Consider the following 23,621-nt stretch of genomic DNA (forward strand, 5'->3'; position numbering starts at 1 on the left):
CACTAACAGGCCCTCTTCCAAATAGGTGCTGCTTTATCTATTCAAATGGTGAGGAATCTAAAATTCTATCAGAACAAGTTACCTACCTTTAGTAATGCTCTCTTTAGTACAGACTATATTTAGCTGCAGATTCCCCAAAGTCCCTTCCATCTTCCCTGTTTTGTGATTCGACTCTACCCATTAATAAGATCCCAAGACCAGGAATCTGCACAGTGGTCTACCAATTTGGTTTTGGGGCTCCAAGTCTGGGGGCGAGGACCTTCTAAAAAGCAATGTGGGAGGGGAGCCTTTATTTGCCCCACACATAATTTTTCGAGCTGAACTAACCCATTGCAGATCAGCATAGCGCCACCTTCCGGGCACAAAGAGGTACTATGGAAAAAAAATCACGATCCAGTCGGATTCGTGGGGAATATTCAAAACGTGAGGAATCTGCAGCTGGACAGAGGATCTACCTAAAATGGCATTACGAAGGCCACTCACCTGCCTGCTGTTCTTGCTGAGAGGAGATTGGGATCGCTGTATTGTTGCCTGCGATATCGGAGGAGAAGGATTGTCAAGAGCTCCGTGTTCCGCTTTGCTGCCTCCCCAGGGACTCGCTGGTGTGAGCGAGAGCTGCCGTCTGCTGCTCTGACCGTCGCTCCCAGCTTGAGTCTCCAGGGTTGAGGCAAGGGCGTAAATAAGAACTACAGCTAGCCCGGGGGACTGCGAGGACCAGCTGCCCCTGCCTGGAGCAGCTGCTGCCTCTTCCCCCAGGCGACACGCCCACGGACACGCCCACCACCGAAATCACTATTTTAATTCGTGACCCCCGCTTCGCGGGCGCCACTCACCTGCCTGCTGTTCTTGCTGAGAGGAGATTGGGATCGCTGTATTGTTGCCTGCGATATCGGAGGAGAAGGATTGTCAAGAGCTCCGTGTTCCGCTTTGCTGCCTCCCCAGGGACTCGCTGGTGTGAGCGAGAGCTGCCGTCTGCTGCTCTGACCGTCGCTCCCAGCTTGAGTCTCCAGGGTTGAGGCAAGGGCGTAAATAAGAACTACAGCTAGCCCGGGGGACTGCGAGGACCAGCTGCCCCTGCCTGGAGCAGCTGCTGCCTCTTCCCCCAGGCGACACGCCCACGGACACGCCCACCACCGAAATCACTATTTTAATTCGTGACCCCCGCTTCGCGGGCGCCACTCACCTGCCTGCTGTTCTTGCTGAGAGGAGATTGGGATCGCTGTATTGTTGCCTGCGATATCGGAGGAGAAGGATTGTCAAGAGCTCCGTGTTCCGCTTTGCTGCCTCCCCAGGGACTCGCTGGTGTGAGCGAGAGCTGCCGTCTGCTGCTCTGACCGTCGCTCCCAGCTTGAGTCTCCAGGGTTGAGGCAAGGGCGTAAATAAGAACTACAGCTAGCCCGGGGGACTGCGAGGACCAGCTGCCCCTGCCTGGAGCAGCTGCTGCCTCTTCCCCCAGGCGACACGCCCACGGACACGCCCACCACCGAAATCACTATTTTAATTCGTGACCCCCGCTTCGCGGGCGCCACTCACCTGCCTGCTGTTCTTGCTGAGAGGAGATTGGGATCGCTGTATTGTTGCCTGCGATATCGGAGGAGAAGGATTGTCAAGAGCTCCGTGTTCCGCTTTGCTGCCTCCCCAGGGACTCGCTGGTGTGAGCGAGAGCTGCCGTCTGCTGCTCTGACCGTCGCTCCCAGCTTGAGTCTCCAGGGTTGAGGCAAGGGCGTAAATAAGAACTACAGCTAGCCCGGGGGACTGCGAGGACCAGCTGCCCCTGCCTGGAGCAGCTGCTGCCTCTTCCCCCAGGCGACACGCCCACGGAAACGCCCACCGGCTCCACGCATAAAGTATTGTGTGGACTCACGCGACGCGGGACGCGCGCGGGACCAAGCGCGGGACTAAGCCCGGACAAAGGGCGGGCCGCCTGTGGCCGTCCGTGGACGATCGAGGACGGGACGGGCCACCCTACTAAGTACCATCAGTATAAGTGTCTGGTATGTTCTCAAGTTTGCTCATCCGTAAATAGTCACATTTGTTTATTGTGAGTTCAACTGGGATTTAAGCCCCTCGAAAACTCATCTCAAATATAACAAACCCCAACAGTACTAGAGCCGATAAAAGGGATCCATTACCCCTGTCAACTATCGGTGCACAAATGGGCTTTAAGAAATTAAGATCTCGGACAGTCTATATGAAAAGAATGGGAACCGAAAATGAAGTACGAATTACCACGGATAAGGCTGTTAAACAAGGTCGTTTAACCCATACACCAGCTATTACAGCTTATTTTTCCACACTCATACCTAAAGAGATCCAAGATATTCAATTATTAAGCAACGACACTAACCCCGAAGTAAAAGTCTCCGTTGGGGAGTCAAAACAACTCATATCTAAATCTACCCCAATGAAAAATAGCTCACAAACAAAGGAGGGACGTTTGGAATTAGACCTAAGTAACAAACTCTCAAGCACTCCGAAAGACTTTCTTCTGTCATTTCTTGAAACGAGCGACCTGAAAACTGTAACCCCTATAAAAAACAGTGGGGGTGCAAATTTATTTAACGATCTAAACCTTAGCAAACAATCTATTACAATAGAGAAAAAGGATCTAGGAACAACTAATAATACCTCTTCACCTAATGTTTTGCTTGCTCCCTCTCTTGGTCCCTTCGATCTTAGAAACAAGAATAATACTACTGATAACGTCCCTCCAATATCTAGAGCTTTATTCTCTCTACAAGAGATACTGGAATCTGTTCTTTCATTTCTCAGTAACATTCTTGCAAACTCCGATCAAACATTGGATGTCCAAATAGGTATTTTAAAGCATTTGGTAGAAGAAAAAAAGAACAAAGATTCCCACGTAGCACAAAAAATCAATACGTCACACAAAACTCATCTTGAACCGCAGAGAACCCTGAAAGATTGCGAAAAACCTCAAAAGAAAAAAACGTGTGACCAAAATACTCAAACTGTAGGCATCCAAAAGCAAGAAAAACAAAAAATCGACAGCTCAAATGATTCAGTGATATATTCTTTAAAAAACTTATTTAAAGAAAAACACCAGCAGAATTTAAAACACTTTCCAATATTTTCCAAGACCGTGGCAGAGAATAAGTCAACAAACACTATCGCTCCTGATATTCAGGAATCCAGAACAAGTATCACTAATGAAATGAGTGAAAGAAATGAAGAAAAACAAAACAACAAGAACCAAGAAGAGAATATGGCATCAGGGACAAAAAATAAAAGAAAGCCTCTGAGAAGGATCCAAAAACGGAATAATCGTAAACTAAAATTTCAAAAACATGTAATCTCAAATGAAACCAAAGAAAATCAATGCGATATTAACAGAGAGTCGCAAGACGATAAAAAACCAGTTGCAACCAGTAACAACTGTGAAAAGGAGATGCTTCAACTAGACCCGACAGCAAAGGAATACATCCCTACCAAATGTTTCAAGCAATTAGATCGAAGCAAAAATATTTACACAGAAGAAAACAACAGCTACTTTAGAAAGGGGGAAGGACCATCTACTAAAACTCTACAAATTGAGGAACTCTTCCCCATTGATGCGGCACCACTTAACAGAGGAAGGATTTTAAACCTACTACGACATATAAGGGCGCTAGATTCAATGACTAGCAATGAAATCCATCTTGTGTCCTTTCCAAAAAAACAAAACAACAAATTGACACTGGTTACCTTTTGGTCAACAGTTCTCCCAGGCATAATATTAAAGGAAAAAGAAATATTACACAAACACGGCTACGATGTAGTGGAAGCAAAAGAACCAACGGACTTTAATACCCCAAATGGGTATAATGCTCAAATACAGGCTATCACCAGCTCTCTAGTTAATAAATACCAGCGAACAAACAACACGACTGAAGATCGAGATATTTCAAATCTTAAAATTCTGGTGAATAAAGGCCATAGGGCAGTATGGTGTAAAACTGATAAGAAGTCTGAAGAGCATACAACTACTGAGTCCTGGGCTTGGGTCTCCGAGATTCTAAATAGCAATAAAATTTCTAACCTTGGTCAACATTCTGTTTAGCACGGGACTAAGGATAATATCGTGGAATATCGCTGGCAGAACCGCAAACAAATTGTCCTTGGTTATGAGAAACCTCCCAGACATATTGCTTCTACAAGAAACATGGGATACTGTATCTTTCACACCTAAAGGGTACTTTGTATATGAAAATTTAGCACTGTCAATTAACCGAGGTCACGCAAAAGGAGGATTAGCTATACTGCTAAGAGAAGATTATTTGTGGGATCAAGAAATAATAGACACAAAATCTAACAACTTGCAGTGCATTCAGATATCTGTAAAAAAACACAACACTGCTCTATTACAGGCAATCTTAATATTTAATGTCTATGCTCCTCCCGGGAATGAAAATGACATCACCTTTCTGGATATTATAGAAACGATCTCGCACATCATGGAGATCCATTCCGATTCATCCTTTTTAATAGCGGGGGATTTTAACAGTAAAATCTCCGATTCTGAAATCAATAGGTGGGCAAGTTTGTATGCAGAAGTAGGTCAAGACATCATAATCCCACAATTCCCTGAAGGTCTAGCAACCAACAAAAGAGGTAGATTGTTATTATCGGCAATAATAAATCTCAATGGATTACTACTGAATGGAGCAATTGAGGGAGATACTCCTGCAAAGTTTACCAGGCAAGGCAATGGGTCTCCATCCATTATAGACTACATCATAAGCAGCAAGGACTTGTTCGATACTGTTTTGTTATTATCCAACCAATTTTGTATGGAGAGTGATCACGCAATTATGCAATTGACAACTAATTGGATACCTAAAAATTCCGAACCTAGCCATATGATTTATATCGAAAGTTCTGTATTAATGGAAAGTGTACGGAGACGTATCTATTGGAATTCTTCGACCATTGAAAAAATCATGATAAAAATTGATCACTCTAAACTTTTGGAACAAAGATTCTCTAAAAATCCTATAGAAAATTTTGAAACAATAATTAAGGATTTTAAGAAACTTATCCAAAGTATGATTTCACCAGGAGCTAAAAGCAAAATTAAAAAGAAGGAGGGAAAAAATGGATATTCCCACAAGAACTCCGAGATAAAAAAACAGTTAAACAAACTCATCCGTGCCCAATATATGAAATCTTCAGTAAACGTTAAGAAAGAAATAAACAGATTAAAGAACCAACTGAGGCGGGAGAACCAAAAGGAAAGAAGGGCTATTGAGGATCATAATTGGGTGGAAATTCAGACCGCTGCAAAAACATATAATCAACGTAAATACTGGTCCTTAATCGCGAAAATAACAGGCACAAAGAAAAATCTACAATCGATCCCGGTTCCCCCGAATGATTGGGAACTATATCTCTCAGATCTCTATAAAGCAAACCCAACAAAACTCGAAGTAAGCAGCAAAGATTTGAAATATGAAAATGCCGAGAGTTTTCTAATACAAACTACAATCATTTCGGTGGAATACAATATACGTAAAGCAAGATCTACAGGCGCATCTGGTCCAGATGAAATCCCGATAAAGGCGCTACAAGTTGCACCGAAAGAATGGAGCAAATTATTATGCCCTCTCTTTAATTACATCTTTGAGACTGGACAAATTCCAAAATCCTGGCAGGGGAGCATAATTATCCCAATTCATAAAAAGGGAAGCAGAACCCAAGCTGGAAACTATAGACAGATCGCGCTCATGGATGCAGTCGGCAAAGTGTTCGCGGCAGAGGTGTTAGATCGCTTGAAAGAATGGGCCTTTACGTCAGGATTGATACCCATGTGTCAAGCGGGCTTTAGGCCTAAGCATTCGGTTACGGATAACATAGCAGTAATTCAGGTAATCTTTGATAAGAAATGCGTTACTTACCTGTAACAGCAGTTATCCAGTATTGGTGTCTTTCATAGATTCACATGCCTGAATCATTCCCCGTCGCCGAGACGGGAGCCTCCGGTACATAAAAAAGTAATGTCCTAAGGACATACATAGAGAATATAGGCCGAAGGGCCTCCCCTTTGGGGCCTTTCCACGTCCTTATGTAAAAAGGACCGAACTCTCATCGTTAGCCAATCAGCTCCGACCTCCCTCTAGAACCTTCCCGGGAGGAGCCTCAGTCCCTCAGATTTTCGTACGCACCCAGCTAGGGTGTCGCAATGTAGACATAGAGGTACGTGAGTCCTTACCGGGGAGGCGGGAGGGTTGCATGTGAATCTATGAAAGACACCAATACTGGATAACTGCTGTTACAGGTAAGTAACGCATTTCTTATCCAGTATTTGGGTGTCTTTCATAGATTCACATGCCTGAATCAGAGTAGCCAGCAGTTATACATGCATAGTGGTGAAGCACATTCTCAGATGTAGCAGGCCTGCATAAATTACAGACAACATGAGAGAAACATGGCAATATACAGTCATGCATCTAGCAGAGAAAACCATGAAGAATGTGCATACATGAGAGAAACATGGTAATATACAGTCATGCATATAGCAGAGAAAACCATGAAGAATGTGCATACCTGGATGGCGGGACGAGGTAAGGCTCACCTTATTGGAAGAGATGGCGCAGCACCGCTTGTCCCACTGCAGCGTCCTTCTGCAGTTCGATGTCCAGGCAGTAGTGCTTGGAAAAGGTATGCGGGGACTTCCATGTCGCCGCTCGGCAGATGTCCAGGATCGTCACTCCAGCGAAGAGCGCCGCTGACGTAGACATCGCTCTGGTCGAGTGGGCAGCCACTCGGTCCGTCAAAGGCCGTCCGGCCTGATCATGGCAGAAAGCAATTGCTGAAGAAATCCAGCGTGAGATGCTCTGTTTTGTCAAGGGCAACCCCATGCGCGGGTTGCTGTAGGCTACAAAGAGTTGAGAAGACTTCCTGACGTCTTTGGTCCTGTCCAAGTAGAATTTGAGACACCTTTTAAGGTCCAAGGAATGCAGCGCCCTTTCCGCTGCTGTGGAAGGGTCCGCAAAGAACGACTTGAGGACAATTGGTTCGTTCAGATGAAAGTCTGACGGCACTTTAGGAATGAATTTAGGGTTGGGCCGGAGTACCACTCGGTCGGGCCTGAATTGGAGATATGGTTCCTGAATGGACAGCGCCTGAAGTTCGCTGACCCGTCTGGCTGACGTCAGGGCTAGCAGGAGAGCCGTTTTCCAGGAAAGATGTTTGAGCGAGGCCCGGTGTATGGGCTCGAATGGGTGTTTCATTAGTTGGTTGAGCACCAAGTTCAACTGCCAGGTAGGAGGGACTTTCCGAGGCCTCGGAAAGGATCTGTAGAGCCCCTTCAGAAATTGTTTTACCAGTCGACTGGACCAGAGGGAGGGTCCCGATGGAGTCCTGGTGAACCTAGAAATTGCAGCCAGATGAACCTTAATGGAGGCGTGAGCCAGCCCCGATTGAGCCAGGTGTAGGAGGTACGGAAGCAGCTGTACTGGGGTGACCCGGAGGGGGTGTAGGTCGTGTTCCGAACACCACACGCAGAACCTCTTCCACTTCAGCGAGTAGGTCTTGGTCGTGCTGCCCGCCCTCGCTTTGGCTAGTACCGCCCTGCAGTCCTGCGGTATATCTAGGTCTCCGAACTCACGGTGCTCAGGAGCCAGGCCGATAAGTTGAGCGAACGGAGGTTCGGGTGGTGTACTTGGCCTCCGGACATTGTCAAGAGGTTCGGGTGTTGTCGCAGGTGAATCGGGGGCCTGATGGACAGGCGAAGTAGATCCGAGAACCAATGTTGTCTCGGCCAGTACGGAGCAATCAGTATCAGCGTGCACGGTTCCGTCCTCATCTTCCGGAGGAGCCTCGGTATCATCGGGAACGGAGGAAAAGCGTACGCAAACACGCTGGACCAGCCGATGGAAAAAGCATTTCCCAGCGACCCCCGTTGGGGATGCCAGCTTGCGTAGCTGCGGCATTTGGCGTTCCCTGCCGTCGCGAAGAGATCGATCCTCGGGGTGCCCCATTGTGAGAAGACGTGGGCCACCGTGTCGCCGTTGAGTTCCCATTCGTGGGAGAGAGAGGCCTGCCTGCTGAGGGCGTCCGCGATGGTGTTGTCCTTCCCTGGCACGTACTCCGCTTTGAGGGAGAGGCCGTGCGCCACCAACCAGTTCCAGATTTTTTGCGATTCTCGTGAGAGAGAGAGAGATCGCGTTCCCCCTTGTTTGTTCAGGTAGTGCATCGTCGTGGTGTTGTCTGTTTTGACGAGCACAGGGGAAGTGCCGATACGTGGCAGGAAGGCCTGTAGGGCTAGATACACTGCTCTCAGTTCCAGGAGGTTGATGTGAAGTTGTTTCTCCTGGGCGTCCCATTTGCCGCTGACTCGAAGGTCCAGCAGCACTGCGCCCCAACCTTCCAGCGAGGCATCGGTCGTGATGACCAGTGGTGCCGGCGGCAGGAGGAACCGCAAGCCGGCCGTCAGGTGTGTCCTGTTTCTCCACCACAGAAGGGCCTTTATGATGGCCGGTGTGATCGTGACGATGTCGTCGAATGAGCCGGAACACTGTTTCCATTGTCTCGCCAGCGCCTCCTGCAGGGGGCGCATGCGGAGCCTGCAGTGCGGTACGAGGAGAATGCATGAAGACATCATCCCTAGCAAGGACGTGAACGTCCGGACCTTGAGGCGAGGCTTCTTGGCCACCGCCGCGGCCAGAGACAGTATTTTGCTGATCCTGTCCTCTGAGGGGAAAGCCTTCGCGTGCTCCGTGTCCAGGGTCGCTCCTAGGAAGGTGATCCTCGTCGATGGAGTAGTGCATGATTTTTTGAGGTTGATCGTCAGACCCAGCTGTTGGAAAAGAGCGCTGCAGGCGTTGAAGGAAGCCAACGTGTCCTCCGGGGAAGGAGCCTTCACCAGCCAGTCGTCCAGGTAGGGGAACACCTGGTGACCCCTTTGTCGCAGGAAGGCTGCCACTGGCGCCAAGCACTTCGTGAAGATACGTGGGGCAGATTTGAGGCCAAACGGTAAGACCTTGAACTGGTAATGTCTGCCCGCTATTTCGAACCGTAGGTATTTCCTGTGCCTGACGAGGATGGGGATATGGTAGTAGGCGTCCTGTAAGTCCAGGGAGACCATCGAGTCTCCTCTCTCCAGTGCTCCCAGGATCTCCTGGAGTGTGACCATCCGGAAGGATTGACTCCTCAGGAAGGCGTTGAGCGCCCGGAGGTCTAAGATCGGCCTCCACTTGTCCCCTTTCTGTTGGACCAGGAAGAAGTGGGAATAAAAACCCTTCCCCTTCTGGGACTTTGGGACTCGTTCGATGGCTCCTTTGACCAACATGGCGGAGACTTCCTGGAGAAGGAGGTGCAGGTGTTTGTGAGCACGCTTCAGCGGAGGGGTGTTGGGAGGGGCGTTGACCAGTTCGAGGGAATGTCCAAATTGAATTATTTGTAGTACCCACCGATCCGTAGTGATTTTTTGCCAATTGTGGAGGAAGTGGGTCAGTTTTCCCCCAATTCGAAAGGATTGAGACGGTGGTGGGACTGGCTGGAGTAAATGGTCACTGGCGGCCGCCAGTGCCCTTCTTGGCGGATTTGCCTCTGAAGGACGATCTCCCATAGGATGACTGTCGGGACTGTTGTTTTTGCTGGGGCTGGTTCCTGTTGCCGTAGGAATAGGACGACCGGTTTTGGTAGGAACCTCTGTAGGAGTACTGACCTCTGGAGCGGCCCCCTCGAAAGGATTGGTTCCGGGACTGGAGGGAGCCTAGAGCCCTTGCCGTGTCGGTGTCCTTTTTGATGGCCTGGAGTGCCTCGTCTATCTTCTCCCCAAAGAGGAATTGACCATCGAACGGCATATCCAGCACCTTAGATTGGACCTCCTGCCGAAAAGACGTCGCTTTGAGCCAGCCTTGGCGGCGGAGCACGGCAGCCCCGGCCAACTGGCGGAACCCCGTCATGGCTGCGTCGATGGCGCAGTCGATAATTTCTGCCGCGGAGTTTTGTCCTTCTGCTAGCAGAGCTTTCACCTCGTCCTGGACTGTGGCCGGCAGGCCTTGGAGGTAGAGAGCTATGTCTTCCCATAGCTGGCGGTTGTAGCGGCCAAGGAGGGCGATGGAATTTGCCACCTTGATGGACATGGCGGATGTGGTGGAGAACCTCTTGCCTATGGTGTCCAGCTTCCGTCCTTCCTTGTCCGGGGGCGCAGACAGCGGCGAGGAGGGGTTGCGGGATTGTTTTTGGGCCGCCTGGGTGACAACCGAGTCCGGTTTGGGGTGGCCGGTCAGGCAGGCCGGTGCGGAGTTCGGGGCCTTATATTTTTTGTCTAGGCGCGGAACCACCGCAGGCACCGAAGCAGGCGTGAGCATCAGCTTCTTGCCCTGTTCCCACAGAAAGTCTATAAGAGGAATAGACTTGGCCGATTTCTGGGTGTGCTCCTTGAAATCATGGAGGAAGCATTCCGTTTCCGCGGATTCCACTGCCATGTGAAACCTCTTTGCCGCTCTGTCCACCAGTTTGTGGAAACCTCCCACGTCCGCCGCTTCAGAGTGGCGCGGTCGTGGGGATGCCGGGGTAGACGAATGGTGTGATGACGCAGCATCGGCATCTTCGTCTCTGTGGTCCGAGGCGACGTCTTGCACTTCGCCTTCCTCTAAGTCCGTCTCATCCTCCTCGCTTTCCGATGAGTCTTCCGCCTGGGTTTGCGGTCGGAGTTGGTTCCGAGGACGGGTCTGGGGAGCGGAAGGGTGCGAGGCCGACGGTTGCGCTTGGGTGACCGGTACCCGGGCACCGCTGTCTGCGTCCGGGAACCGTTGTTTATAGTCCTGCACCAGGGATTTCAAATCGTTGACCAGAGACAGTGGCAAACAGATCATCGGGGTGTTCACCGTGTCGACGTTCAGGGAGCTGCCTTGATACATAACTTCGTCCCGGATCCCGTGGACGTCCTGGTGTTCTTCGTGAACCTCCTATTCTTCGTCGGACTCCTCACTCTGGAGGGTGTCCTGTTCCTGCTCGGGTGCTAAGTCCACCGTTGGGCGAACCGAGGGCGTTGGAATCGAGTGAATAGAGACTTCGACCAATCTCGATTCTTTCCAAGATGGCGCCGGGGTCTCTTCCGGCGACGTGCGTGAAGATGGCGCCCCTGCCGTGTGTGTTGGTGATTTGGGCACCTCCGTCAGGGTCAATGGCATCAAATTTTGCGGGGATAAGGGTTTGGCCGGCTTACTGATGGCAGGGCCTTGGACTTGAGATATCTTTGTCGAAGGTGTGCTCTTTGAACTTGACTTCGACGTTTTAGGAGACGAACTTGACGTCGATGTCTTAGGTGACGAGCCTTCGGTATGATGTGTTTTTTGCGAAGGCGTACCTGTAGATTTAGACCTCTTAGGTGACGAAGAGGCCGCTTTCGTATTAGATGAAGGTTTCAGAGGAATGGTCGAGGAGACCGGTGCTCCTGAGGACGCTGTGGTGGTCGTCGTGGCCGTCGCGGAGGGCGATGAGGCCGTAGTGGTCGACGCAGTGGTCGTGACCGAGGTGGTCCGTTTAGTAGATGGAGCGGGCTTCTTGAACCTCTGGCCATCCTTAACAGACACGGAGGAGGTGGTGGAGCGTGCCTCCGAAGGCTTCTTCGCCTTCTTAGGAGGAGTGTCTGTCTCACCAGGGGACTGCACCCTGGGTCTCTTCTTGGAGACTTTGGAGGTCGCGGAGACACTACCCTCGGAAGATTCCAGAGTGTCTCGGACCTTAAGCCTGTCGAGCCATTCGCGAAGGCGACTTTCCCTTTCCTTAACCGTCTTCTTTGGGAAGGCTCTACACACCCTACACTTGTCAGTGACGTGGTCAGGGTACAGGCAATATAAGCACAGGTCGTGCTTGTCCTCCGCTTGAATCCGCTGCTTGCCGCAGGAGGAACAGGCCCTTAGAAGGGCTTTCTTCTGTGAGTCCGCCATGGACGAAGCTTTCTTAGTAGGTTCCGACATGTAGTCGATGATAGGGTAAATCCTTTTTGACAAAGTGAATTTCGGCGAAGTTTGAGACTTCGAATTTTGGAAAACCTGAAGAGCTCAGGTTGGAGACTCCCTAGCACAACGTGCGGTAGAAAAATCTGAGGGACTGAGGCTCCTCCCGGGAAGGTTCTAGAGGGAGGTCGGAGCTGATTGGCTAACGATGAGAGTTCGGTCCTTTTTACATAAGGACGTGGAAAGGCCCCAAAGGGGAGGCCCTTCGGCCTATATTCTCTATGTATGTCCTTAGGACATTACTTTTTTATGTACCGGAGGCTCCCGTCTCGGCGACGGGGAATGATTCAGGCATGTGAATCTATGAAAGACACCCAAATACTGGATAAATATATTACCCTGAAATCCCAGGTAGTCTATGCCGCATTTATAGATTACTCAACGGCATTCGATCGGGTCGATCGACCTACCCTATGGAAAAAACTTAGGGGGCTTGGAATACAAGAACAACTGTTGCAAGCAATAATAAACCTTCATACTACTACCTGGTGCCAAGTCCAGATGGGGGGAGAAAAAGGACTTACAAAAAGAATTTCAACGGAGAACGGTTTAAAACAAGGGTGCCTTCTAGCCCCGCTCCTTTTTTCACTCTACTTAAGTGATCTGCCTAACCGATTGCAAACTGGTTCTAATCTACCGCCAAAGATTGCCCAGCAAAGTGTAATCTCATTACTATACGCTGACGATATAGTATTATTAGATCTAACTCCTTTCGGACTGCAGACATCATTGGACATTTTGTTTCAATATTCAAAAGAAAATTACCTCATACCTAATATAAAAAAAACCAAAGTGATAGCTTTCTCAGAAAGAAAACGTAGCGCCAAGTACACCTGGAAGATCGGGGAAGAAAAGTTAGAAGAAGTAGTTAATTATCCTTATCTCGGGAGGATTCTCTCCAAAAATCTAACGAATACAACCCAGGTAACTAACCTGCAAAGGAAAGCTGATATTCATGTCTCTGCTCTTTTGAAACTATACAGTGCAACAGGGAATAGACATCTTTCTGCACTGTTGGGGACATATAGAGTAAAAATACCTCCTGTGTTAACTTATGCGACAGAATACATTCCCATAAAGCAATGGGCTTTCATGGATCAAAAAGAGGGGAAAATTCTTCGAAGGATTATGAAAGTTTCCGATGCTGTACCTGTGCAGGCGCTGAGACTAGAATTATCAGTCGTAAGCTCTTACGCAATAGCTATCGCCAACGTAATAAGATGGGCCTACAATCTGATACATGCAAAAGAGAATACTCTAAGGTCTGCCTTGAAAAAAGAGACTTTTTGTGTAGAGCCGAAAAAACAAGTGTTTTTGGAAAATTTGGCTATGGCATTTCGGCTGGCACACATTGATATTGAAATGTTGAGCTTTTGGACTCCAGCGCAACTAAAATTGTTCTTAAAAACTTTCACCCCTAAACTGAGCTACGACCTGGACTGCTCACACTGCAACAAATTGTCTATTTATAAGCCATTTGTGGAAAAGCTCGAATATAAGCAGACCAAACTTATATTGGGTTTACCCTGCCACATGGAGTAAGAAGAGCAATCACAATGTATCGGTTGGGCATTCTACCTGTCCTAGTATTTACTTCCAGATGGCTCCCAGGAGGATCTCCTATGTGTACCTTGTGCACAGGTGGTGATCAAAGTATAGAACATTTGCTGCTTGTGTGTCCTAACCATAAAGTAACCCTAGCTCGTACTAGATATCTTAATCCAATATTTCGCTCTTGCAGAATCACTAGGGGGAGAGAACTTTTGGACATATGTGGACAACCTTTGAATGAATTTATTTGTTACAACTTGTATAAATTTTTAAAAGAATTTTTATCTTTGTACTAATTGTGCAGCATTTTTCGTATATGAAATGTAAAATTTTATTGTGGTCCTCTGTTGAGTACCAACACAAATAAATTTTTTGACTTGACTTTTGACTTTGACTTTGGCATTACGAAGGCAATTAACTTGTGTTTACATGCAAAGCTAAAACCTACAACAATCGTGCTACTGGAAGAAAAAAGTGTCACAATCTAAACAGAGTGAACTGGACACCTAGATTAGTGGAACAGTCTAGTTTCCCTCCTCTAACCACATTAAAAGCAAGACTATAAGAAGTGTGACAATTAAAGAAAAGTAGAATTTACCATCAGCAGGTGGGTTAGTGACTGCGCATTCTGGACAAAACCACTCATCTACGGGGACAGCACTCAGAGGAGGATTAAGGCATTCCATATGATATCTAATGAAAGAAGGAGAAAGCAATGCGAGATCAAAATTAGTTATACTGTTATTGAAAAGAAAAACATGTTAACCGTGATGTTTGTAAACTTTGAGGCATGTGTTCTAGCAAACGCATATATTATATCGATAGTTCAAAAGTCATTCTCCTGCAATTAAGGCTTTTGTTTCATTTGGACATTGCTCACTGAAGACAAGCAGATTTGGGCCATAATATACACACACACAGTAAGGTCACGAACTTTGAACCCAAACCCGCCAAACTTGGGAAAAGACATCATGACTTCTTCAGAAGACCTAACTTTACACTGGAGGTGATGATGAATAAGAGAACATGCTACCTCATCCATTGTACTAACTGACCTCTACCACATTTTTTAAAAATAAAACAGCATGCATTGGCCCTCAGAAAAGAACTGCAAAATAGGCTGGAAATTGTTGTGAATTGCCTTTCAACCCATCTTCAAAGAAAGGTGGAAGATGCACATTCAATACTGCAATTGTTCTTTCTTTTTTTATTGAGTTTTAGAAAGCAAGGCATAATGAATGGTTAGGGAAGGAGTAACAGCACAAGGGTCTAAAGCACCTACATGTTTACTGTCAGCTTCCTCAATGTATTTTTAATTCATAAACTCTTCTTTTGATCTTCAATGTTTTATCAGCCTATCTTCCCTTCAATAGAATTTAGATCTTCCTTTCGATCACAGTTTAGAGAACATGACACAAAAGACATTTTACATATAATGAGCAAAGCTTCTACATCACCAGTATTTCAAACTATTGCAAACAGGGAAACGAAAGGATGGCATAAGCGAATCCCAAGCTGCATCAAGCTAAATTACTATGCCCTCCAGTAAAACAGGGTATCAGTCCTAAAGCTAATAACAGAGCAGCAGTGCTTGAAGATAATTGCTTGAAAGCTCACCTGACAGACCTGAAGATTATTTCAATAACGGTATGCCTTCAGAAGGTGACAATAGTTGTACAAACCCAGAGTAAATGTTCATGAATGGCATTAGAAAAGAAAAGGCCGGAAGAGCCATTTGAAGGTGCAGGAGCCAATCCATGAATTAACAAATAACTGTAATGTCTAACTGCCAGAAGGTGAGAATATTTACAAACATCAAAGGTACTTCATTAATTTAAAAATAAGAAAGTGGGACTGAACAGAGACTAAGATGGCCGCATTTGCGCCAGCTTGGTCTCCAATATTCTGTCTGCTGCTACAGCCCAGCATTCTCTGCATGCCCCAGAACTCAGCAGCGGTAGGCGGAACCAATGCAGCTGTAGCCAACCACCTGGACTGTAAGCGGTGTCCAACTTGCCTCCATTTCTATGACAGAAAGAGGCACTAGAGGCTGTAAGCTTGTCCATGCTCGGTTTTCACCGTATTGGGGTGATTTTGCATTTGTCACCCCGAGTGAAACGGGTATGCCCAGACGTGGGTCCTGTGCTCTCCATTCCACTGGAGTCAAGCTGTCCTGGCTGATGACGGCTGAAAGCCCGAAACCGGTCCTAGGAGGCTTGTTTCCAGTTGATGGGAGGACCTGGCCTGGCAGCTCGGGCTGGACTGTTCCCAAGACTGATTTGCATATGGCTGGGTACAAACTGGAATGGCATGATGATCAAAAAAACGATTGATTTAGGCCCAGAACACTGTACTGGGGTGAATGTATGTCATTGTTCTGCATTCTGTCCATCAATTGTTCTTATTGCATCTGTTTTCACAGTTAACGCCGACAGTCCGCACAAGGGATCTTCTAATTAACTGGGCCCGCACCCACAGACGAACTGAATGTGTAGTAGAAAACGTGAGCATGTCGAACAGTGTTGAGTGGAGGCTTCATAAAGAAGGCAAGGATGCCCAAATCTCTTGATTTCGAGTGGGGCTCTTCTAGGGTAAAATTATCTATTGACATTTATTAATTGTGTTATTAATTTTGATGCTCTATATATATATATCAAATTTTATGTATAAAGAAAGTCTATTTGTGATGAACAGAGGAATATATGTATCGTTTCAATATAGCATCACTTTATACTTTTTATATTCCAAAAAATGAGACATTTTTACATATAATAGGGTTCAATGTGTATTTGAGTGAGTGCAAGACTTCAATTAGTTGAATACATTGTTAGAATAAGTGACACGAGGAGGACTTTTTTGTTTTTGACTATAACGGATCCTATCCCGTTCAGGTATATGGGCACCTCTCAGATCTGTGTGGAGCCTGTGCATTTTGAGCATTCCAATTTTCTGCATTGTGTGTATGAAAGAGCAGAATTTGCAGCACAGATGGCAGGTGTGCAGAGTGGAAGTAATCTAATGTTTGCATCGTTCTGCTTATATAAATGAATATTTGACCTATATGAAATACAATGGGGTTTGGAATCAAAACTTAGATTTTTGCAGTCAACTAGTCATATAGAGATAGAAAACTCCTCAGAGCAACCCGCCATTTTCCATAATGGCGGCTATCATAGAGGAAGAATAGACATATATAGAAATTAAACAAATAATGTTTTTTCAATCCTTTTATGTATACATCAAACAATGTTTATAATCGGAATATGAAAAACAAACATTTATTGTTCCTTTTTTAGACTCATTTTTCAAATTCACTTTATTTGGGCAAACGTTAGTGATGCATTTGCAGAATGTTGCACATTTGAGAAGAGCATATCTACAGATAAATCTTTTTGTAGCACAGGTTTTGCAAGTACACATATGTGTAAATTCTCAGGGTACAGGCTTTACAAATTTCATGTTTTAGCACCCAATCAATATCTTGCCAACCAAATTCACACAGATCTTTCTCTACATATGCATGATACGAGTCCATGCACAGAATATGACGTCATTGGAAGGTCACTTAGCAGGACCGCTCTCTTGAACTCACTGTACCGAAGATCATCAAATGTGTGACAGTCAAAACTCATTTTTCCACACACCCACAAGGTATTTTTCTATGTCTTTAAAGTCACATTCTTCTTCTGTACCAGCAAATACGTTTCAAAACTTCACAGGTTCAACGGTTAGAGCTCCAAGCTTTGTTCAAATTTTACTCTGTGTCAGCACCCGTAAAAATATGTGCCTTGATAAGAAGACTGGGCATCTCTGGGTCAAGTTTCTTGTACAGATTACGAAGCGGATTAGGTGTCTTGTCTCGCCTGTTCCGATATTTATCCATAACTCTGACAATCCCTGGCCTTTGGAGATTGTAACAAATCTAGGTAGCATAATCATAATATATGTGACAAGATTGGAGCCATTTCAAACAGTCCACTCAACATATAGCACAACATGAAGGTCAGCTTCCTCTAAACTACTGTTAAATTCATAAACAATATGGCCTGTACCTTTTGAATCTCTCTCTGCAGGCACTACCTCATCATTGACAATCATTCCACTTGCAATGATTGGAAATTCAGTGTTCACTGAAGCATCAGCAATGTTTTAGCGAGTTAACATCTCCAAGTTCTTCTTGTTTAATATTGATGACCAGAATTTAAGTTGCACAGGTATAGGTGTCAACTTTTTGATGCAGGCAAGTTCAATTTTCCCACTTGTAGACATTAGTCTGATTCTCTCACATTCTTTGACAGATAGTTAAAGATAACTGTCAAAGACAATGCACAGTTTTTGCAATGTGCACACTCACTTTGATATCTGTAGAACAGTCTGAACGACCTCTCCGAAGTTTAGCATTGATGAAATCTTGATCATTCGTAATTGTGGCGTAGTCCATAATAACGAATATGCTACTTACCAGTATGCATCTGTTCTTGGCATGTAGGGCTGCTGACATTCATATCTGTGCATAGATCGCCGCCTAGTGTTGGGTCCGGATGATTGCACATTGTTGTCCTGGGAGAGTCTTCGAAGTATCACGAGATAGGTGGCTCCTCCCCTGGACTACAGTGCGCATGGGCATCCTCTCCATCCTCAGATTGTTTTTCGCCATTGTGGCAGAGATGGAGTGTGATACAGTGAGTGATGTCCATGCTACATAGTAATTCTGAATGCTACAGCTGCTACAGGCGCCGGGGAGGAGGGTGGGCGATATGAATGTCAGCAGCCCTACATGCCAAGAACAGATGCATACTGGTAAGTAGCATATTCGGTTCGAGGCATGTGGGCTGCTGAATTCATATCTGTGCATAGATTATATAGCAGTCACTCCTGTTGGCGGCGGCTGCCCGTGCCAGCTGCAGCAGTCTGAAAAAGAGTTTTGAGAACAGCCTGTCCTACAGCTGCCTGCTGTCTTGAATGCACAAATACGCAGTAGTGTTTCGTAAATGTATGTGTAGTGGACCATGTGGCTGCCTTACATATCTCTCCTAAAGGAATATTCCCCAGGAAAGCCAAGGATGCTCCTAACTTACGTGTGGAGTGTGCTCTTGGAGGAATGGTTAGTGTGCGTTTAGCCTTTGCGTAGCAAATCTGTAAACACTTAACTATCCATCTGGCTATTCCTGCTTTGGAAATGGGGTTGCCTTTATGCTGTGGAGAAAAGGCAACAAACAGTTGTTTTGTTTTCCTGAAATCCTTTGTTCTTCTATATAGTACATAAGAGCTCTTTTGACGTCTAATGTGTGTAGAGATCTCTCTGCGACATTTTCTGGATTAGGATAGAAAACAGGCAGTTCTATGGTTTGGTTCATGTGGAACTGCGAGATCACCTTAGGCATGAACGTAGGGTTGGTGCGTAGTACAACTACTGCTATTTTGCACTTAGTGAACATTAAGCGCTCCTGAGGCGGAAGCCGGGAGTTAGGTATTCCCCTCTGGTTTTAATCTTTTTTAAAAAAAGCACTATCGCACTTTGGATCTAAAAATTGTGTTGGCAAACGAAACTACGTTTTAAATTATTCCTTGCTCTCACGCTGTCTGGGACAGCCGGGCGCTTACTCACACCTTATTGTCACACACCGGGGGCCGATTTTAGGGCCTTTTCGGTGGAATTACAGGCTTGCAAAGGGCGACGACTTTGGCCGCCATGGCACGAGAAATAGCACGGTCAGCGCTCTAGCGGTCGGGCGAATCACAGCCCGGGCGTATAAGAGCAGCTGACTTGCCAGGGATTCTTCTTGCTATTTTGCACTTAGTGAACATTAAGCGCTCCTGAGGCGGAAGCCGGGAGTTAGGTATTCCCCTCTGGTTTTAATCTTTTTTAAAAAAAGCACTATCGCACTTAGGATCTAAAAATTGTGTTGGCAAACGAAACTACGTTTTAAATTGTTCCTTGCTCTCACGCTGTCTGGGACAGCCGGGCGCTTACTCACACCTTATTGTCACACACCGGGGGCCGATTTTAGGGCCTTTTCGGTGGAATTACAGGCTTGCAAAGGGCGACGACTTTGGCCGCCATTGCACGAGAAATAGCACGGTCAGCGCTCTAGCGGTCGGGCGAATCACAGCCCGGGCGTTACCTAATGACGTCTGTTTTCCGTCCGCGCAGCGGGCGGGCGCGGCGGGCGCGCCGGAGGCGCGCCAGAGGCAAGCCCGTCTGGGCCCGTCCGGGCCAGAACGGGCCTAGGGCCAGCCACTATGCCCGTGTCCCCCCTTAGACCCACAAGGCTCTCTAGGGAGGAACTTCTATCAATACGACTCACTAGCAACCCTGGATGTCCTCTTCGGGTCGGCTCAAGCCTCCCTTTCTGCCGATGCCCTGCCTGTCCGGTCCCCATCAGCGGGGAGACGGATGGTAAGAAGGCGGGTAGTATAGTGCAGATGGCACTTCTTAACTGCAGATCGCTGCCGAAGCATGCGGTCGAGATCAACCTGCTGTTAGAAGATAGCAACATCGACCTGCTCTTCCTGACGGAGACATGGTTAACCCCTCATTCAGACTTTGATATTGTCTCTGCGCTACCCAGTGGTTTTAATATTCAATGTTTGAACAGGGATAAAGGCAAGGGGGGGGGGGACTCGCCATAATCCACCGGGAGTCTCTAACCTGCAGACTGCAGGAGGGTGGAATCTCAGATGCTGAAAGCGCCAGCTTTAACATTCAGCTTTCACCCACTCACTCCCTGTCAGGTCTCCTTATCTATAGACCCCCGGGGAGCCTAAAACACTTCCCTGATTCCCTTCTAGAAATTACCTTATCAGCTGCCGCTCAAGCCCCGAATTTTCTGATCTTGGGCGATTTGAATTTACATTTCGACGACCCCAAGGATAATTCTGCTGTTGAATTGATTACCAACCTCAATTCCTTTGACCTGGAACTGGCAAATAAGGAAGCCACCCACAACAAATGTCATTTGCTGGATCCGATCTTCTCCAACATCCCCCAGCTCGCAGCCAAACCCCCGCTGCCCCTATTATGGTCAGACCATTTCTTAGTACCTTTTTCATGGGAATTTTACCATGATAAAACCAAAGTCTCCTGCCCTCGCACACTTCAAAGGCCATGGCCAAGGCTGTCAGTAGAGAATTTGACAACTGCTCTCGAACAATCGACACCCCCTGCAGAATCCGACATCCTACAGGCAGATACAAATTTTCAAGACTGGCTCACCAAGTCCCTGGATTCGGTTCTGCCTCTTAAATTTTGCACTAAAAAGAGCAATACTTTTAAATCCCCCTGGTTCTCGACTGAACTAAGAGAACTCAGAAAAGTTTGTAAGAGAGCGGAGCGCGCATGGCGGAAAGACTGGGCACCTACTAACAAAGCTACATATAAAGCTGCCCTAAAACTCTACAAATTAGCATGGCAAAAATCCAAAGCTGCCTTTTTTGAAGAAAAAATTCGTCTTTCCTCTAACTCTGCCAGAGAAACATTTAAAATTGTTAACCAGCTCCTTAAAGTCCCAGCCCCCACTCTGGTCCATAATGACCCGGTACTGAAATGCAATCAGTTAGCAGAATTCTTTGACACCAAAATTCGGAAAATCCTAGACAGCCTTCCTCGATCCTCTGCCACTGGACCCATCGAGATCCCTTCTCCTGACCCTGCCTGCCCTCAATTTGAGGCTTTCAGTCTTATATCCAAGGAAGATTTTTGTAACATCTTTTCCACTATTAAAAGCGGCTCTCCCTCAGACCCAGTCCCGATGCACATTTTAAAACAAACTCTGAACACCATTGCCCCTGTAGCCACTGAGCTACTCAATACGTCACTATCCTCGGGCATAGTGCCCCCGAGCTGGAAACAGGCCAGAGTCAAAACGCTTTTAAAGAAACCGGGTTTAGACACCTCTGATTTGGCCAACTTTCGCCCAATCTCGCTTCTACCTGGATTGAGCAAAGTGGCCGAAAAAGTGGTGAACAAGCAGATTTCAGAGTACTTAGAGTCTAATCACCTCCTCAGTGATTCTCAGACTGGCTTTCGCCCGGGTCAGGGCACAGACACCGCCCTTCTGGCGGTGACTGAAGAGGTAAGATGCATCTTGGATTCAGGGGGATCAGTAGCTCTGATCCTCCTGGATCTAAGCGCTGCATTCGATACTGTAGATCATGCAGTCCTGGCCCAACGTTTGGCCCTGCTGGGCATTACAGGATCAGCCCTCAATTGGTTGCAGTCTTACCTGGAGGAGAGATCCTTCAGGATCTGGGAAAACGGGTCCATGTCTAAGGCCTTCCCTCTCCAGTGTGGGGTGCCGCAGGGCTCCTCCCTCAGCCCCACACTGTTTAATGTCTACATGGCCCCGTTAGAGAAGATAGTAGCCCCATTCGGGATCAAAGCCATTAGCTACGCAGACGACACCCAGCTTGTTGTCTCGTTGACACAACACGGGGGCCGCCCGGTCGACCTCCCGGATTGTCTCACAGCCATTTCCTCCTGGATGTCTAGCTCGAAACTCAAGCTAAATGGATCTAAGACTGAGATCATGGTCTTAGGCAATCAATTCACCTCTCTGCCCCCTGAGATGTGGCCCGCTTGTATGGGAGATCTTCCTCCCCCCAAGCAGCAAATCAAAAGCCTAGGGATCTGGTTGAACCCCAACTTACCTTCAAGACCCATGCGCAGAAGGTGGTTGGAGGCTGCTTCGGTCTGTTACGAGCAGCCCGGAAGGTCCTCCCCCTCCTTCCGTTTCAATCCAGAAAACTGCTAATCCAGGGTCTGATCCTGTCTAAACTGGATTATGGCAATTCCCTTTTCCTCGCAGCCCCCCGTGCCACTATTAATACTCTTCAGCGAGCCCAGAACGCCGCAGCCAGGCTGCTGATGGGGGCGCCGAGACGGGCCTCAGCCAAACCATTGCTGAAAGCCCTGCACTGGCTCCCCATCCAAGAGCGGATCACTTTTAAGTCACTCTGCATCGCCCATAAAACTCTGCAGGGCAAAGGCCCTCCAGCCATCAAAGGACTGATCCGACCTTACAAGTCGGCCAGGGCCCTTCGCTCAGACAGAGAAAATCTGGCCATTGTTCCTAGAGTAAGGAAGGCACGAACTGGAGGCCGCCGGTTCTCACTGAATGTGTCAAACAAATGGAATGCCCTTCCTAGAGAACTCCGAATGGAACCGGGTCACCTGAAATTTAGAAGAGCACTCAAAACCTTTCTCTTCCCTACCATCCTCTAACTCTGCCTCTCGCTTGAGTTCATCAGGTTCAGATTAGGATCAGCGCTGGGACGCTCCAGGGCAGCCATGCGCTCTATAAGTCCAAATCAAATCAAATCAAACTATGTGCGTGGACCTGTATGAATGGCTCTTGAATGGTTAGTGCCTGGAGTTCACTAACTCTTCTTAGTGAGGTAATGGCTACTAGGAAAGCAACTTTCCAGGTAAGAAATTGAATCTCACAAGAGTGTAGAGGTTCAAAAGGTGGTCCCATCAGTCTGGTGAGGACCACATTCAGGTTCCATACAGGCGAAGGTGGGTGTCTGGGAGGGATCACTCTTTTGAGTCCTTCCAAAAAAGCTTTAATGGCAGGCACTCTGAATAGTGAGAGGTGCTGCCTGTTTTGAAGATAAGCTGCTATTGCGGAGAAATGTATACGAATTGAACAGTACGCCACATTACATCTGTATAAGTGCAACAGACAACAGATAATGTTTTGAATAGACGCATCCAGTGGGTTGATGTCCTTATTGTTACAATATACGACAAACCTCTTCCATTTAGCCGCATAACATGCTCTGGTTGTGGGTCTTCTTGCCTCCTTGATGATGTTCATGCATTCTGGCGGCAAGTTGAGGTACTACAAAATAGGATTCTAGAGGGAAAGACAAACAGAACTAGGACGCCCTCCACTCTGTAAGCCAATCAACAACACCAGTCCTAGTTCTCGTGGCAATATTTACTTATTGGTCTGTAAACATCAGTGATAGACATTCGTCACCCGGGGGATCCCTTCAATCTTAAGATAATCCAAATGTTTGAGTCTATTGCCTCTTTAAAAAAACAACCTCTCTGATCTATACATGTAGGACAGCACAAACAAAAAATGTGTGAAAAGC

At 47.1% G+C, this 23,621-nt stretch overlaps 1 protein-coding gene across 2 annotated transcripts in view; it reads right to left on the minus strand.

Moving 5' to 3' along the window:
- The window catches only part of PHRF1 (PHD and ring finger domains 1), a 557,508-nt gene that overhangs the window by 337,625 nt on the left and 196,262 nt on the right, over nt 1-23,621 (minus strand). For both annotated transcript variants that reach the window (XM_086957804.1, XM_086957803.1), the window contains exon 7: nt 14,119-14,213. In XM_086957804.1, coding sequence (XP_086813930.1) covers nt 14,119-14,213 — 95 coding nt within the window. The remainder of the gene's footprint in view (nt 1-14,118; nt 14,214-23,621) is intronic.

This window comes from Lissotriton vulgaris, chromosome 2_1 (assembly GCF_964263255.1).
Source record: "Lissotriton vulgaris chromosome 2_1, aLisVul1.2, whole genome shotgun sequence".
Classification (NCBI taxonomy): domain Eukaryota; kingdom Metazoa; phylum Chordata; class Amphibia; order Caudata; family Salamandridae; genus Lissotriton; species Lissotriton vulgaris.